General features: G+C 39.4%; 1 protein-coding gene across 3 annotated transcripts; it reads left to right on the plus strand.

Annotated features, from left to right (window-relative positions):
- Positions 1-95: 95 nt before the first annotated feature.
- Positions 96-16698, plus strand: mbtd1 (mbt domain containing 1). Of its 3 annotated transcripts, none has more exons than XM_063893349.1 (18): positions 102-242; positions 694-786; positions 1236-1440; positions 1576-1709; positions 1799-1913; positions 1999-2081; positions 2165-2282; positions 3293-3427; positions 3516-3604; positions 3784-4018; positions 4442-4497; positions 4655-4759; positions 4843-4990; positions 5669-5751; positions 6581-6815; positions 8060-8131; positions 10030-10191; positions 11651-16698. In XM_063893349.1, the coding sequence occupies exons 3-18, from the start codon at positions 1284-1286 to the stop codon at positions 11767-11769; spliced, it is 2046 nt and encodes a 681-aa protein (XP_063749419.1). In that variant the 5' UTR covers positions 102-242; positions 694-786; positions 1236-1283; the 3' UTR covers positions 11770-16698. The 3 variants fall into 3 exon arrangements, with proteins under 3 accessions (XP_063749418.1, XP_063749419.1, XP_063749420.1); XM_063893350.1 differs by having other exon boundaries at positions 694-775; XM_063893348.1 differs by lacking the exon at positions 694-786 and having other exon boundaries at positions 96-242.
- Positions 16699-17220: the final 522 nt, after the last annotated feature.

Here is a 17220-nt window from a genome sequence, read left to right on the forward strand (position 1 = left end):
GTTTCTGTGTGGGTCGATGACCTCCACTCCGTATTGACCAATCAGATGAAAGTAGGTTACACTCGCACATGCGCAGAGGCAGCAGAGTAATTTGTTGATATCCTGCTTGGTAGTATTCATTTAGACTTTGGTATTTCAAAGCAACATTTACCCCCACTGTAGGGGTTTTTATTTGCATTTGGCAGAACAGTTAATAAGAACGTTATCTATATGAAGGGCTAATGGAAGACACAAGGGATTTGGTAAGTGAAAAGGAAACATTTTAGGGCCGCGAGCCTCTGATTAGAGGATTTGCTTCGGCTAGCGCTGCTCCTTTGTTGTTATCTGCTTATGGTAGCTAGCTAATGGGTCAGCCAGCGTTAAATATTAGCAAACTCTCCAAAAAAAACAAGTATAGACACAAAATAACACCACACTTATTTTAAATGCATATGTGCATGTGCAAGTATGCTACGCAAATAGAAAGTGCGTTATGCTCTGTTGAATAAAAACAGGAAAAACAGGTTTCCGCTAGCTAGCTGTGCTAACGCTAGCTAGCATTAGGAGCTATTGCCAATAAGGCCGTCCATTATTTTAGATTATGTGTTAGCTTGTTTTCTATTTTGCACATCTTACAATCAGCTCAGTATGCGTTTACTGGCTGGTGCATTGTTTTTCTGTCATGATTCTTGCTGTTTAAATGATTTATGTTAGGATGCCACCTGTGATACCAAGAGGAGGAAGTAGACAGGCTGTCAACAGTAAACATTAAACCGCGCTCCGGATCATACACACAGTGAGCAAGACGTATGAAATGAAATGAATATTCACATTTTACATTTGCTTTGTTACATTTTTTTAAAACATTTTTCTGTGGCATCCTGATTCCTAGGTGACATTCCAAAGCAAATTGTATTTTAAAGAGAATGCAAAATATAGCCTATGGAAATTTGAGAGTATACACACCTAACCCTAACCCTTAAAAAACGACATTTGAAAAACAATAACTTATCGTTTAAGCTAAAATTATTAAAATCAATGATCTGATCTCTGCTTGCCAAATGCAAACATGCTGGTTCCCTTACATTTCAGTGATAGTCAAATTAAAATATGTTGTCCTGACACAACGATAAGTTTAAAGATGTCTTTATCGTCCCAACAACAAATGATATCAGAACGTATTATCTAGGCACATCGGTTAGTTAAATGTATAATTATAAACACTGATTTTTATTGTCATTTTCTTGGTTGCGAAGGCTGAACGCACCCCACGTTCAGAGCGAAAGCGGAGAGACTCATTCGGGATGTTTGATGGCTATGACAGCTGCAGTGAGGAGTCTACCAGCAGCTCCAGCTCAGAGGACAGCGAGGATGAGGTGGTGCCCTCCATCCCGGCCAGCCTGCCCATCATCAAGAACAATGGACAGGTGTACACTTACCCCGACGGAAAGGCTGGAATGGGTCAGTACATGGAAATATGTTACGTTGTGCTTTGTGTATTGCTTTCTATTTTATATAAACCTGTGAGATAGGAAATATAATATGCCATCATGTAGTCAACAGTTTATTTGACCAGATTATATGCGTGTTTCACAGCCACTTGTGAGATGTGTGGGATGGTTGGAGTACGAGATGCTTTTTACTCAAAAACCAAGCGCTTCTGCAGTGTCTCCTGTTCTAGGAGTTATTCCTCAAATTCCAAAAAAGCCAGCATCTTGGCAAGACTTCAGGTAAGTGTTTTTTTTACAACAAATAAATATTAAATGTGAGATTAAACATGTATTATTACAATTATTTAACTCTGCTTTGATTTTGCCAGGGTAAACCACCAACAAAAAAGGCAAAAGTCTTACAGAAACAGCCGCTCATGGCAAAGTTGGCTGCTTATGCCCAGTACCAGGCGAGTCAGCAGAACCAGGCCAAATCAAAAGCAGGTAGGTCATAAAGAATGACTGATGCTTAATAGCCGAACAGTGTACATCTTTGTAGTTACTCACAAATCGTTTCTTATTTCTCCAGTGGTCCCTGCAGAGAGCTTTGACTGGGGTCGGTATATCTGTAGCAATGACACAGTCGGAGCTCCAGTCAGCTGTTTCAAGCATGTAAGTAAAAACTGCAGAGCTTCGTTGAGTTGATTTGTTGTTATTCTTGACTGACTCACCTAACTGCTACCTCTGTGCTTTAGGCGCCCATGGGAACATGCTGGGGGGGCATAGAGGAAGGAGTGAGGCTTGAAGTGCCCAACTCTGATACGAACCTCTCCACTAAGGTGTACTGGATAGCAGAAATCATTAAGCTAGCAGGTAAGACCACTTCTTCAGATAGCTAAAGGCAGAATCTATTTAAAAGTGTCAACTATACCAGAAAATTCAATTTGTCTTTTGTCTGCTTTTTCTTTCCTGTTAAAAATTGGTGTGATTTATTTTAATTGGTTGTCTCACAATCTTCTACAGATCAAAATATGATAAATGCATTCAAAACCCCAAATATTCCCATCCAGTTGATGCTGTGTGACATACACAGAACATGGACACACACGTCATGTTCCAGTGCTGATTGATTATGACAGAATAAATCAGAATTCATTTTGTCGATCACAATACTTGAACACTGATTGTGTTGATGCTGATTTCAGAAAAACATCAAGCCTTTAAAAAGAACATTTCAAAGTTAGATGCATCAATCTGGTGTACTTTTAGACCTAGAATTAAGAAGGTATATATTAAAAAACTTCTGCTCTTGAAAACATATTGGGAAAAAGTCACATCTACAAAGTATGGTAAACAGCCCGTGTTGTAAGCATCTCAGCAGAGTGCACTCTGAGGACAATCTGCCTGGGATTTGGGGCAAGTGCAAATCTCCCGCCCTGGTTAGCAATTTGCTATTTGCTCACTGCGAGGTGGGGCACTGAGCTAGTTAGTTTTGTTTCTGTAGTTACCCTGCTAGCTTGCATCGCTTCATACAGCTGTAACCTGATTGGTTATGTGTCAAAGGTCGGCGGCAGTCAAAGTTCAAATAATGTGAACTCTGAGTGCAGCGCGAGGCAATAGTTTTTGAGCCCCAGAAGAAAAAGGCACAGAGCCGTTTACCCCTGGTCATGTGATTGATTCTGCTCTATTCATGGAGCTGCAAATATTTAAAATGATCCCTCTCGTCTGTATTTACCCTAAAATGACCTTTACATGTTCATTGAGAAAGCTAAAGAGTAGGGTAAAAATCAAGTAAGTGGGATTCTTGATTGGACGTTTGTTGGATGACTATTCTTTCCCAGATCAGGGATGCGATATTAAATGAACGTGTTTCTTTTGTGCAGGATTCAAGGCTCTCCTGCGGTATGAGGGCTTCGACAGCGACAACAGTAAAGACTTCTGGTGTGAACTCTGCATCCCTGAGGTGCACCCGGTCGGATGGTGTGCTTCGAGTGGCAAACCTCTTATACCTCCGAAAAGTGAGTGTTCTGCCGCCTGCTTCTTGAATGCCTGTGTTGTTTTTCATTATGCCCTATTATGAGTGTTATATTGTCATCTTCTCTACAGCCATACAGCATAAATACTCTAACTGGAAAGCCGTTCTTGTGAAGCGTCTCACTGGAGCTAAAACACTGCCACCAGACTTTAACACCAAGGTGAGACCCACCAGTGCCTCGACATTTGTATTAACTCTGGTGTCTTTAAAACAGGCCATTAAACATCTCCAAAATGAATCAGTGTTGATGTACATTTTAAACTGAATACTTTTTATTTGGTGACACTTTTAAGCCTCTGCTTTCTTTTGTTGAACTCCCTGATTGATCTGTCACCACAGGTACAAGAGAACTTGCAGTTCCCCTTTAAGAAGCTGATGCGGGTGGAAGTGGTGGATAAGAACTACCTGTGCCGGACACGGGTGGCGCTGGTGGAACAGGTGATCGGGGGTCGCCTCAGGCTGGTTTATGAGGAGAGCCAGGACGGGTCGGATGACTTCTGGTGCCACATGTACAGCCCCCTCATTCATAATATTGGCTGGTCCCGCAGCATCGGACACCGGTTCAAACGATCCGGTGGGTTGGGAAACGTCCAGTAACACTGATGATGTGTGTGTGTTATGAAAAGAAGGCTAAACTGGTATCAAAAAGTGATGTGCGACAAAGGCTGCAGCTAATGTTTTTCTTTTTTGACTTAGAACTGTTATTTGATTTTCTAACAATGAGTACTTCATATCAGAAACTACTTTGCTAAGTTTGAATGATTAAAATGAGCAAATGATCAAACAAAAAGGAAGTGTTCTATGAAATGAAATGCTGTTTGTCCACTGCTTACCACACCCATGTGCACCCAGCTAACTTCTGTCTATTACTCTCATATTTAATTGACTCTTCTCAGCTTTTACTGTCTACAGTCTATAAATCATGGAGCTCTTTTTTTGGTATTGCTGTCGTCTCTTTAGCGCAGGCAAATTCATTTAATGTTGCTTTATTTTTCAGATGTCACAAAGAAAACTGAGGGTCAAGTAGATGCTCCTGCACTGTATTTCCAGAAGGTAACAAAATAATATTAAATAGTTTCATATTTGGCAATCTTAGAAAGCAGCCGTGATTGATATGCAGGCATGTCAATCTTTTAAAAACATAAGACTTCCCCAAGGTCACAGTTATTTAGTAAGTTGTCCAACAAATCACTTTTTGTATGTGAATCAGGTGAAAGATGTGGACCAGGGTGGAGATTGGTTCAAAGATGGAATGAAGATAGAAGCCATCGATCCCCTCAACCTCTCAGCTATATGTGTAGCCACTGTAAGAAAGGTAAGCCCCCTGAGATATTATGCTGTGTGTCAGGGGACACCCTTCTATTGTTCCTGTTAAAATGCCATGGTGGCTTTGTGTAGGTGTTGGCAGACGGGTACCTCATGATTGGGATCGATGGTTCTGAGGCGGTGGACGGGTCAGACTGGTTCTGCTACCACGGCACCTCCCCTTCAATCTACCCTGTCGGCTTCTGTGAAATCAACAACATTGAACTCACGCCCCCTAGAGGTACTGTACGCTCCTCTCTGTTTCTTTGAGCTCTTCATAAATGAGCATTTCATTCCATTATGACCACAAGGGTATGGAAGATTTAAAATGCCCGAATGGAACAATTTATTTTTCAATACGACACACATGGTATTACATTCCACATTTTTATGTATGCTTTTACTGTGTCATCATTGAATGAAAAATACATTTTAAAAGGACATTTCCTTTTTGTCTTTAGTAAGTAAATATGATGCTACGTTCAAACTTCTGATACAGATTCTTGTCTGGTGGTGGACAGTTATCACATCTGTTAGAGGGGATTAAAATGTCTTAAAACAGGCAACCACAGGATGTAACTTAATGTCAAGATAATAGAAATGCCTCACACGGATAACTAACCAACTTGTGTCAGTTAAGAAAACCTCTGCCTATCATCCCGCCCCCAAGCTGTGATTGGATTGATTTGCTTTTAATTTTGGGATAGAAAATGTGTCTCCATCACAGCAAAGAACCTTTTCTCTTTCATTGACTCTGTTTTGCATTTTTTTGGGGCACTTTTAATCCTCCATACATGGTCTCTATATTATTTTATAATTAAGTAGCATTTGTCTGTAGGTGACGTTGGTAAGAAGCAGTTTAACAGCATTTTCTTGTGTTTCTGAATGTCCTGGTCTCATCACTGACTCTGTTCCCCAGGGTACACTAAACTGCCATTTAAATGGTTTGACTACCTCAGAGAAACAGGTTCAATAGCTGCTCCTGTCAAGCTCTTTAACAAGGTAGGCTGTGTTCATGCTCTCCCCACTGTATGTGTTAACGTCGTGTCATTCTCAGGTCCAATGTCTTCTGGTTTTATATTTCCTGTAATTAAAAACAGTGACAGAGTTTTATAGGCACCATTACATGTTATCAGCAGCAGGTCTGTAGGCTCCAGAGGATGGTGTTCTGGTCCTATCAGCAGTGTTCCTCCTCCTCCCCTCTGCACCACCACCACCTGCTGGAATTGATTTTAGTAAATTGATTTGAGAACAACTTAATAATGCCACTGCTAAGGTCCTTTAATGATCCAGATTTCACTACCACTTTACAATCAGACTGCCCTTATAAAGGATTCATAAAGGGTTTATAATTAGGATATCAATTAGGTTGTAAACACTTTATTAATCATCAAGAACCATTTATAAACAACTTCTAACATAGTTTTCATACATCAACACAGGCTCACTATTTTGCAAGATGAGTAAGCCTTATATCGGCTCTATATTTATTTACATTAGTTCTGTTGTTCACTGAGTTGATCCCCCCCATCCATCTGGATGTGTTGTTTATCTCTTGTCCCATAAAAGCTTATTAATGATTTATGAAGTGTTCACAACCTAATTAATAAATGAATTACAAACTGTTCATAGACCCTTTATAAGGGTAGTCTTATTGTAAAGTGGTACCCAGATTTCTTATGGGGATAAGCTGATGTGTTCACTTCTGCCTTGTACTTCTTTCCTTCTGATTAATGGGTTTAGAATGTGTCTCAACTGTTGAGCTTACTAATGTTTTATTGTATGTGAATTAAAATAAAATCCCCGTCCGTCACTGTCCTGCGTCTCTTAGGAGGTTCCTAATCACGGCTTCCGGCAAGGCATGAAGCTGGAGGCCGTAGATCTAATGGAGCCGCGGCTGGTGTGTGTCGCCACGGTGACGAGGATTGTGCACCGGCTACTGAGGATCCACTTTGACGGCTGGGAGGATGAGTATGACCAGTGGGTGGACTGCGAGTCACCTGACCTCTACCCTGTGGGCTGGTGTCAGCTGACCGGCTACCAGCTGCAACCCCCCGCCTCACAGAGTAAGAACTTCGATGATGATTTTGGTTTATTTTATTCATATTTATTATAACTTAACAACAAGAATATAGTTTAATCTGTTGAGGAGAAGAGCTATAACAAACAAGCAAAATGTACCAGTGTCAACAGTTCAGTGGCTAAAATACTATAAATCATCAATACATTCCTAATTAAGGAAAAGAACAAGTAAATACTCTTTAGTTGAAGTGAATATTTTCAGCTTGTTCTTGTCTTAACGTACACCAAGTTGGATTTGGACTGATGATAGATAGACAAAGACTGTTAATTACATCGCCTTGGGCTCAAGTCAATTTATTGAACATGTTAGCAAAGATTTTATTTTTTATACAAGGTATAACGATAATTAATAGAGTGGTCTTTCTTCATGTTCAAAAGGGGAAAGAAGAAGTGTAAAAACGTTTCTGGTCCTACCCCCTCTTGCAAACATTGCTAATTGAAAGTCATAGAGAGTTCAGTTCATGGTCGTCAGCGGTCGTGATGTCTGACTCGTTTTTTGAACTATAAATAAAACTCGTCTTTTTGTACAAATCAAAAAAATACTCAAATAATCTTAATAGGCTAACCAAAAAATCAAATACAAGAATAATCCAGAATCATCGGTCCTGCTCATAGCCATTTAATGTATATGTTCAGTTTCAATAAAGTTGCACAGTATTTCAGCTCCTCACTACAGTTATTCCACAGATCCACTTCTTTTGTTGGTATGCAGTAAAGTTTGGAATTTGTTCGTGTAGGTGGTTTTTTGAATGTGCAGTTTCCCCTCAGCATGTGTTGGTGTTCTCTCTGAGGAAATTGTTGATTTGCAGCTTTGAACATAATTTAGATAGTTTTATAGTCGACCAGGTCTTGTGGTTTTAGTATTTTTAGATTGATAAATAATCGATTTGTCGATTTGTGTTATACGTGTTACCCAAACCTCCATGTCACAATGATTCTGCCAAAAATAATGACACTAGGGGGGGGGGTGGAATAAGGGGTCTGCATAGTTCAATGTGAATAGAACTGGGGTGCCCCTCATGCACTGTATTTATGGTGGAGGGGTCTTGTGATTACAGATATCAGGGTCATTCAATAAGGCCAGTATTAGTCGATAGCGATCTTACAGACTGGATGGATGCCTCCCTGTTTGTGGCTTGTGCTAGATATCGAACAGTCTATTAAATATGATGCTGCCTGTGTCCTTGCTTTGTCCCATAGTTACCTTTTTGTTGTGGTCTTCTTTCAGGTACCAGAGATCTGCCTCAGTCTGTACCCAAACAGAAGAAGAAGGCCCAGCAGTACAAAGGCCAAAAGAAAAGTGAGTAATCTATCCAGCACTGTGGTGCTCTGCCTCCCACTTACTTCCTCCACCTTCTCTTTGTCCCTCTTCCTCTCACCGCAACTGGAGACACTCTGCTCTCTGTGTGAGAGATGTGTTCACAGGCCTGTGTCACACTGTTTGGTGTTGTAGATATCACTACTCAACAGATGATACAGTATATTAATGAAGTATACAGATAAGAGTAGTTCTGAAAATCAGATACTCCAGAGCGAGACGCCTGGAGTAGCATCCTCATAAGGCTATTGCTCAAACTGTATTTGCTGAACACAGGCCATTCATAAAGGAGTGTATGGCTGCCAGTGGGGAAAATGAATTAATGTAATCTAATTAAAATGTGTGTTTTTTAGTGAATTTGAACTTGCATGTTAAAAAATGTATTACACAAAAAATACTATATAAATGAGAAGTCTGTGAAAGTTGCGTTTTGGACTGGAACCATGAGGAATTAGGAATATTTCATCATTTCTGATCAAATCTAAATTTAAATATTCTGTGTAATTTGAATATGATTCACAGTGTCTTACATTAATTTCTAATGAAATCTAAATCTTTAAGCATTATAAATCAACTCATTTATCAATCATTATAAAGATCTGTTTCATATCCTAAAAGTATAACTATTAATTTACCCAAAATATGTACGTATCAAAAACATGTCACACATGCATTTAATTAGTCTGTCTTAGCAAACCTTTCCCTGAACTGAGGATCAGGGTTTCTACTCAAGAAGTTGACTTGAAAATACAAATGATGACATCTTTTTATTCATTGAGTGATTAACAGTTGGATAACTGCTGACAGATGTGTGAGGGAAATATTTGAAAGGATTGACAGACTGTAGCTCAGTCTGAACGGTCTGTCAGGTTAGTTTTCTCACTCATTCATGGTAGTTAAAGTTAAATCATGACTGTTCCTGTAAATCATTTAGGTTGCACACTTCTTCCAATATAACATACATCTACATTTCTTATTCCTTGTGTTTCCCTTATGGCAATGATATGCTAAGATGTAAACAATTATTACCACTGCACAATACAGCAGGCTTTTACTAAATGTACAAGTTGCATATGTTTTATTATCCTCCATATTGAGTGGACTTTGTGGCATATCTGTTTTTTGTTTTATTCTACTTTTGTTTTTAACTAAGTCTCTTTCCTCAACTGCCCTTTAAACAACCTCCCGTTGCTGTCCTGCTAGTAAAGCTGTAGATAACATGATCTCAGATTAGCCTCATGTGAGATTATCAGGAGAGCAACATCTAATGAGGTAACCGTGTCCGGTGGAACACACCTGGAAGAATCAGAATCAGGATACCTTTATTCATCCCACAGAGGGGAAGTGTGCATTTGTTACAGCAAGAAAAGAGCCAAAGACAGCTTAACATTACCCAGGAAGCATGCATTCAAAAATATGATATAATACCATAATACAAAATACACATCGAGCAGTGCTAATGAGCCCAGAGAGATATATTTAATGTCTTTGTGCTGTAATGTAAGACAACAACGATGAGGCACTCAGAAACATATGCATGGTTGGTGTGTGTGAGGGTGCTCTGCAGGGTGTGTGCGTCACAGAGAAAAGATAGATGATCGATAGACATGCTGTTCTCAGGGTGATCTCATAGAAATGTGTACAAATGGCAAGTGGAATTTGATTTAATATTAAAATTGCCACCACAGACTTCCACAGATTTAGTTCAGTAGATTTGGGCTGGTTCTTATTGGCTCACAGTGGATCTGATGACAGTTCAGTCACCATGACGATGGACAGGGGAACTCAGAGGACAGCAGTGAGAGGTTAAAATGTAGTGTTAACATAAGGATGGTACCAAACCTGTGTGTTGCTAACCCGAGTCTTGTCTCTCTGTTCAGAGAGGAAGATTCCAGTTGGTCGGCGGCCCTTCAGTCAGACCGGCAGGAGGAGGAACAGCTTCTCTGGAGACGAAGAGCAGAGTCCCCCCCCTTACCCTGCACAGGGGCCCTCTCGGCCGCGGCCCCGACCCAGAACACACCTCCACCAAACACACAAATCAGGTACGGTCACACTGCAGCTCGGGCCCTGCTTTTTCTACTGTCAGAGGGGCTCACTGGCCCTCACTGTGTGTGGTTTTCTTTCAATAACAACCTCAACTGTTCTCACATGTTTATTTTCTCATGTGTGTGGATTTAATTTCCACTTGAAGCAGAAAAAACGTTTTCTCAGATCTTGTACTTGAGTAAAGTAGAAGTACTTCAGATCTTGTACTTGAGTAAAGTAGAAGTACTTCAGATCTTGTACTTGAGTAAAAGTAGAAGTACTCAGATCTTGTACTTGAGTAAAGTAGAAGTACTTCAGATCTTGTACTTGAGTAAAGTAGAAGTACTTCAGATCTTGTACTTGAGTAAAGTAGAAGTACTCAGATCTTGTACTTGAGTAAAGTAGAAGTACTTCAGATCTTGTACTTGAGTAAAGTAGAAGTACTTCAGATCTTGTACTTGAGTAAAGTAGAAGTACTTCAGATCTTGTACTTGAGTAAAGTAGAAGTACTTCAGATCTTGTACTTGAGTAAAAGTAGAAGTACTCAGATCTTGTACTTGAGTAAAGTAGAAGTACTCAGATCTTGTACTCGAGTAAAGTAGAAGTACTCAGGTCTTGTACTTGAGTAAAAGTAGAAGTACTCAGATCTTGTACTTGAGTAAAGTAGAAGTACTCAGATCTTGTACTTGAGTAAAAGTAGAAGTACTCAGATCTTGTATTTGAGTAAAGTAGAAGTACTCAGATCTTGTACTTGAGTAAAAGTAGAAGTACTCAGATCTTGTACTTGAGTAAAGTAGAAGTACTCAGATCTTGTATTTGAGTAAAGTAGAAGTACTCAGATCTTGTACTTGAGTAAAGTAGAAGTACTCAGATCTTGTACTTGAGTAAAAGTAGAAGTACTCAGATATTGTACTTGAGTAAAGTAGAAGTACCAGAGTGTAGGAATACTCTGTCACAGTAAAAGTATTCTAAATGTTCCTCCAGTGAAAGTAGAAAGTACTCTCATCTAAATGTACTTAAAGTAGCGACAGTAAAAGTAGTCATTGTTTGATTGGTCCATTTCAGAATAATATCTCTGATATGTTTTATAATGATTGATCATTAAAGTGTTCTCAGAGCTGGTAAAGGTGCAGCTAGTTTGAATGGCTTTGTATACTGCAGGGTAGCTGCTGGATTTACTGCAGGTGAACTACAGTCTGATTTAAGGGCTGATTATATTTACCATCATTAATCCAGATCTGTAACTAAAGGGATTACATACATGTAGTGGAGAAAAAGTACACCATTTACCTCTGAATTATAGTGGAGTAGAAGTACAAGGTAGCAGCAAATGGAAATACTCAAGTACAAGTATCTCAAAACTTGTACTTTACTTGAGTAACTGTACTTAGTTACTTCCCACCTCTGATTGTAAGTTGCTTTGGCTAAAAGACTCATCTAAATGTAATGTATGTCTCCCCCCCCCCTCGTCTGCAGAGTCTCTCCTGAGGATGAAGGAGGACACGGCTGAGGTGGACGAGTTCACCTTCTCACAGGGCACCTCGGACCAGGAGAGCAACGGCTCTGGCAGCTACTACATCAAACAGGAGCCCTGAGGTCAGGACCAGCGGGGGGCAGGACTCGCCTCTGGGACCCCCCTCCCCACCACCACCACGGAGGATCAGGGAGGTGAAGAGTCAACCAGCCTCAAACCACACTCAGACCAACGCCTCAGGCCTTCATGGAGTCCCTACAGGAGATGACGAGGAGGAGGAGGAGGAGGAGGAGGGGGGGGGGGTCTGTTCCAGTTCTTCAGAGGGGGGGGGTTTCCTTCAGGATTTCTCAGAACCGTTTTTTCTAACCTTGTAGCTGCACATCACTCACTAAACCTGGGTCACATGTTCGGGCATTCTCTTCGGACCACCTCGGATGACATCATGTTGTCTAAACATCCAATCAGATGAGGGATACTTGGATCTTTTTCCAGAGAAATGGGAGTCCTGCGTGTCGACAGCCCCCCTCTCCCCCCCCCTGCCTCTGCCACACTGGGCCGTGCACAGAGACCTGCAGAAACTGTGAGAACCTTTACTTGAGCCAGGTCTTTAATGTTGTATTTGTGTTGTTTTCAGGTGAGTCGGCACTGAGCGGCGGGCAGCCGGCCGTCACAGAGCAGAGTTGTGTATATTTTCATTTCTCCTTCTAACAATATTGCCAGCTGGACTTATACTTTGTTAATAGTACTTGAAGTTTTTTGTTTTTCTTTTGTATGGTCATGATTTTGGAGTTGCTTTCGTCTTAATGTAATTATTTTTGCATCTGCATTTTTGGTGGCTGTGCGGGAACCTAAATGTGCATTGTTTCATAAAGTGATTCTATCCATATAGTACATGGAGACCTATTCAAATACAACTACAGAGTAAAGATATAAAGACTGTGGTGAGAGGACAGGGCTGCTCAGCGTCACTCGTATTACTCTTTCTCATTTCAGATTTCCACAGCTTCAGAAACGTCTGATTCAATCATCACAGCACAAAATATCAACAAATAAGCAAGTCATTCATGGTGACACCTTTAGTCAGCACAATGAAACAGATGCTCTCAGGCTGCAACTATACTTTACTTATTGATTTAATACTTTTGTCTTTGGTATTTCTCAGACAGATGTAAGGTGACATTACAGTTTGTAGTTTCACTTGTTACAGTGAAAAAGTAGCCCCCAATCGCCATTTAATCACATAGATGCGCCACACAACAGTTGGCTTTCACAAACTGTGCAGCTATATTAAGTGGACTGTGTGTATCTGTGTTTTGAACAACTCCTTTTTCCACTTTTGAACTTTTCCAGTTCACCAGACTGCCCTTACAACTTCCCTTTGCTGCCCTGCTTACTATAGGTTACACGATCTAGGATTAGCCTCACATAAGATTATCAGGAGGGCATCATCTAATTAGGTAACAGTGATCTCACACATACACACACACGCACACACACAGGAAGCAAACCTGCCATAGGAACACGTGTAACCTTTGTGAGTGTTTGTGCTGGGATGTGAACAGAAAGGCTGAAGCTGTGGAGATGAAAAGCTTTTTTTTTTTTCAAGATACAAATGGTGTGAGTGCAGGGTGTGTGTGTATCAGAGAGAAACCTTACTGGTATGATGGGTACACACTCTCACATGTTCTCACACTACAACATCTGGATGCTGCGGAGCTCCTCCTCACGTCTGTGCAGTCTGCAGTGTGCCGCTGATTAATACACACTATCAGCATAAAGGACAGTCAATTAATACATTCTAGAAAAGCAATTATAAATCATTGAACTTGATTAGTATATCTTGTTTTTATTTAATTGGATTTAAAACTGCTACAGATTTCTCTTTAAAGAACCACACAGTGCCTTTACCTGCAGCGGTGGATGACTATTATATTTAGATGGCACACTGATATTATATGAATTAATGTATTTGAAGATGGAAAAAGAAAGTAAATTACATAATTGCTTTGAGATGATGCTATTTATTGACTGCGATGCTGAGAAGTGGCACACTGCAGACTATACCTGAGCAACTGTAGCATCAAGCTTTGGTTCCTGTCATTTAAAACATAAGAGGTTGTTCGAATGGGTAATATGTTCAATATTTTATTAGGTTGATATGCAAATCATTCATGTTGTATCGTGTATGTTCTCATGTCGGAGCCATATGTATGCAAGCTAGTTTATATTCACCTGAGCCACACAATAACAGGTCTATTAATAATGAAACCATGCACTGCTTTCCAATACTCTGAGGGCAGCCTCACATACACCGCAGGATCAACAAGTGGCATAAATACATAAATATTATATATATATAAATATATATTCTTCATGACTATGATGGTATGGAGTCCTGACTAGTCGGAGCTCCATGAAAAATATTCCTTTGACTCTTCTTCGAGCTAGATCTCCGCAGCTGATTATCTTCTACCTCCTGATGCTAGCCACGTTAGCTCAAACAGTGTGAAACAGACTGTGTTTGTTAGCATATGCAAATGAAAAAATGATTTCCTAAACACGATCCACTTGAAGACTACACACCAAACACGGAAGAATTTTATCACAGCACATAAAGTCAGTCTTCTAATTTGAATGTTATGCAATAATAAATAGATGGCATATAATTTTGTGAAATAAAACGTATAGCACCGTCAAATGTCATGATCACTACATTAATATAATTAACATATGAGAGGATTTAACAAAATGCTATTGTATAACTGTGATTTTTGTGAGCGAGGGTTCACATACAGAGTACTGGCTGTCTGATTTAAATCCATCATCTCTACCAGTAAGGTTCATGGGGACATTCTCAGGAAGTCTGTGTGAAGCTCAGACTCTTCATCTGCGTCTGATCTGTGGAAGCTAAGAAGTGCCATAATAACCCGAGAGCTTTGAAGCAAATGAACTTGTGAAATGTACTCACTCTATGACACTTAATGTTGAGGATTACCACTCAGTTGATTTATAGCAATATACAACTTCTAGTTCATGTTAGACTTTAATCTTGTGCATTTATTATTATAATGAACAACACTTACAAAAGAAAGAATTAGGAAGTCTTTTTTTTAATGAAATATTAAATAATAATTATTTCACCACATCATAATATTTTGAGGTTTTGGGTTAATACAAAAGTTCAAGCTGAAATATTCAGACTTTGGGCCCGACAAGTCCCTTAAAATGTACTTTTGGTTTTGAAGACCCTTTACAGATATATTGTGCCAAACATAAACAAAATGTGTGTTTATGTTTGGCACAATATATATATATATTTATATATTCAGTGTTATTAAATGTGACATTAGGTTTCAATAGTGGTTACAGTTCACAGTCAGGTATTCATCTGCTTCATCATTTTAATTATTATGGTGCTATTTGCTTTTATACATTCAAGCAACAAAGGTCTTATCTGACGAAGCATTTGGTGTATTTCTGTTCATGTTCTGTAGCTTTCAAATGTCCTTATTCTACATCTGAGTGATGTGTGTCTTTTCTTTTCTTACTAGATGTGAGATTTGTCCACCACCAGTTTGTTTTAGAGTCTCTGAGCAGAATGATAGGAGCTCAGCTGAAGGCTTCTCAGACCAAATGAGCAATAACAGACTGTGTCTCACAATCATCGGAGGTTCAGGTTAGGATCTGTCACAGGAGTAATTCTCCATGGTGTTGGAGGCAGAAAAACGTAATGACCAAACTGCATTAATATCTTAGTACAAGAGAAGAAAAAGACTGTTCTATGGACTAACTGCTGCTACCCTCTAGAGTAACCCTGAAAAATCAAATGCACAATCAACACTGTTTTGGATCTTCAGTTTCTCACCTTTCCTTGTAGATATTTAACTTCCTTGTTTCCCCCCTGATCCTCGAATCTGAACATGGAACACGTTTGACGTCCATCCACGGGTAGCTGAGTGTTGGTGTTTGGGCTTCAGTAGCTGGGGATGGTTTGGTTGATCATGTGAATGCATGTAGAAGAGACGCTTTGTGCTGATGTCGTGCTGATCGTGTTTCTTTGTGATTGTTTGTTCTCCAGCCTGCTCTTACACTGTCAGCAGAATATATGGAAGCCCTTCCCCAGCACGAAATGAAAGAAAGAAAACGTTAAATGATTACCAAAAAAATCGTATTAAAAATTATGAGATGCCAATTCAAAAAGTGTAACCATTAAGACTCATACATATTTTGAATATTATTGTAAGTTCTAAATACCCAGTTTTTTTTGTCCACGGACCAAAATTCTCGTTACGTTTGACCCTTTCAAAAAAATGAAAAGCCTTTAGCTTAGTTAGTGGATATTTTGCCATCATACATCGCATCATAATTTTGATGATTTAATATCGTTGACCAACTTTTATTATTTTGGCACTCAGATGTTGAGGTGTCTCATGACATGCTAGCTGGCTAATGCTAATCGTGATTCCTCCCCCTGGTGCTGAGGGGCTTCCAAACAGACGTGTGAGGAGTGGGCTGAGGTTATATAATTGTTTTTTTTTCTTGGATACTAACACGGGTCTTTTGTATGTGATAGCCCCCCTTCCCCTCCCCTCCCCCAATTATATTAAACCATTATATCGTGGTGCTATATATATATTTGATAAAAATGACTTAATGTATTGCGATTACTATTGTCTGAAAATAATTGTGAGTTGAGATTGGTTATGGTGAAAATATATTTTGGATACAAATGAAAAAAAAAAAAGATCTATGTTAATAATTATAAATCTATTGATATTAACACTGACCCCTGAGGTACATTATTAGATTGCAGTTTAAAGTTTGTACATCTTTTTGATAGTGTATACCATTTTCCTTTCATATGGTCACTTCGTGCTGTGATGGAGCTTTGATAGACTTTGTAAATAAAGCCAAAATGTTGGATCATGTTTTCGGTTGTGATGGACGGCTTCTTTGTTTACAAAATGTTTCCGCATGGCTGTGAAAGTTTATCTGGTGATTTTTGTAAGATTTGACTTTTACACTGAATAAAAAGGCTTATGACTTCCAACAGAGTGGAGACCCTTTCTCAGAGCCTGTGAGGACACGCTGTCATCCTGCAGCGCACTGCCGGACAGAGGTGGGAGTAACTGAGTACATTTACTCAAGTACAATTTTGAGATACTTGTACAAAGCCATTCAGACTAGCTGCACCTTTACCAGCTCTGAGAACACTTTAATGATCAATCATTATAAAACATATCAGAGATATTATTCTGAAATGGACCAATCAAACAATGACTACTTTTACTGTCGCTACTTTAAGTACATTTAGATGAGAGTACTTTCTACTTTCACTGGAGGAACATTTAGAATACTTTTACTGTGACAGAGTATTCCTACACTCTGGTACTTCTACTTTACTCAAGTACAAGATCTGAGTACTTCTACTTTACTCAAGTACAAGATCTGAGTACTTCTACTTTTACTCAAGTACAAGATCTGAGTACTTCTACTTTTACTCAAGTACAAGATCTGAGTACTTCTACTTTTACTCAAGTACAAGATCTGAGTACTTCTACCTTACTCAAGT

The sequence above is a fragment of the Eleginops maclovinus genome, chromosome 10, assembly GCF_036324505.1.
Source record: "Eleginops maclovinus isolate JMC-PN-2008 ecotype Puerto Natales chromosome 10, JC_Emac_rtc_rv5, whole genome shotgun sequence".
Taxonomy (NCBI): Eukaryota; Metazoa; Chordata; class Actinopteri; order Perciformes; family Eleginopidae; genus Eleginops; species Eleginops maclovinus.

Excerpts from the sequence above, each read along its gene's own strand:
- mbtd1 (XM_063893348.1), top strand. The coding sequence starts at position 222 with ATGGAAGACACAAGGGATTTG. Across the intron at positions 4,991-5,668 it reads TGAACTCACGCCCCCTAGAG|GGTACACTAAACTGCCATTT; the intron begins GTACTGTACGCT and ends TCTGTTCCCCAG. Across the intron at positions 10,192-11,650 it reads CCACCAAACACACAAATCAG|AGTCTCTCCTGAGGATGAAG; the intron begins GTACGGTCACAC and ends CCTCGTCTGCAG.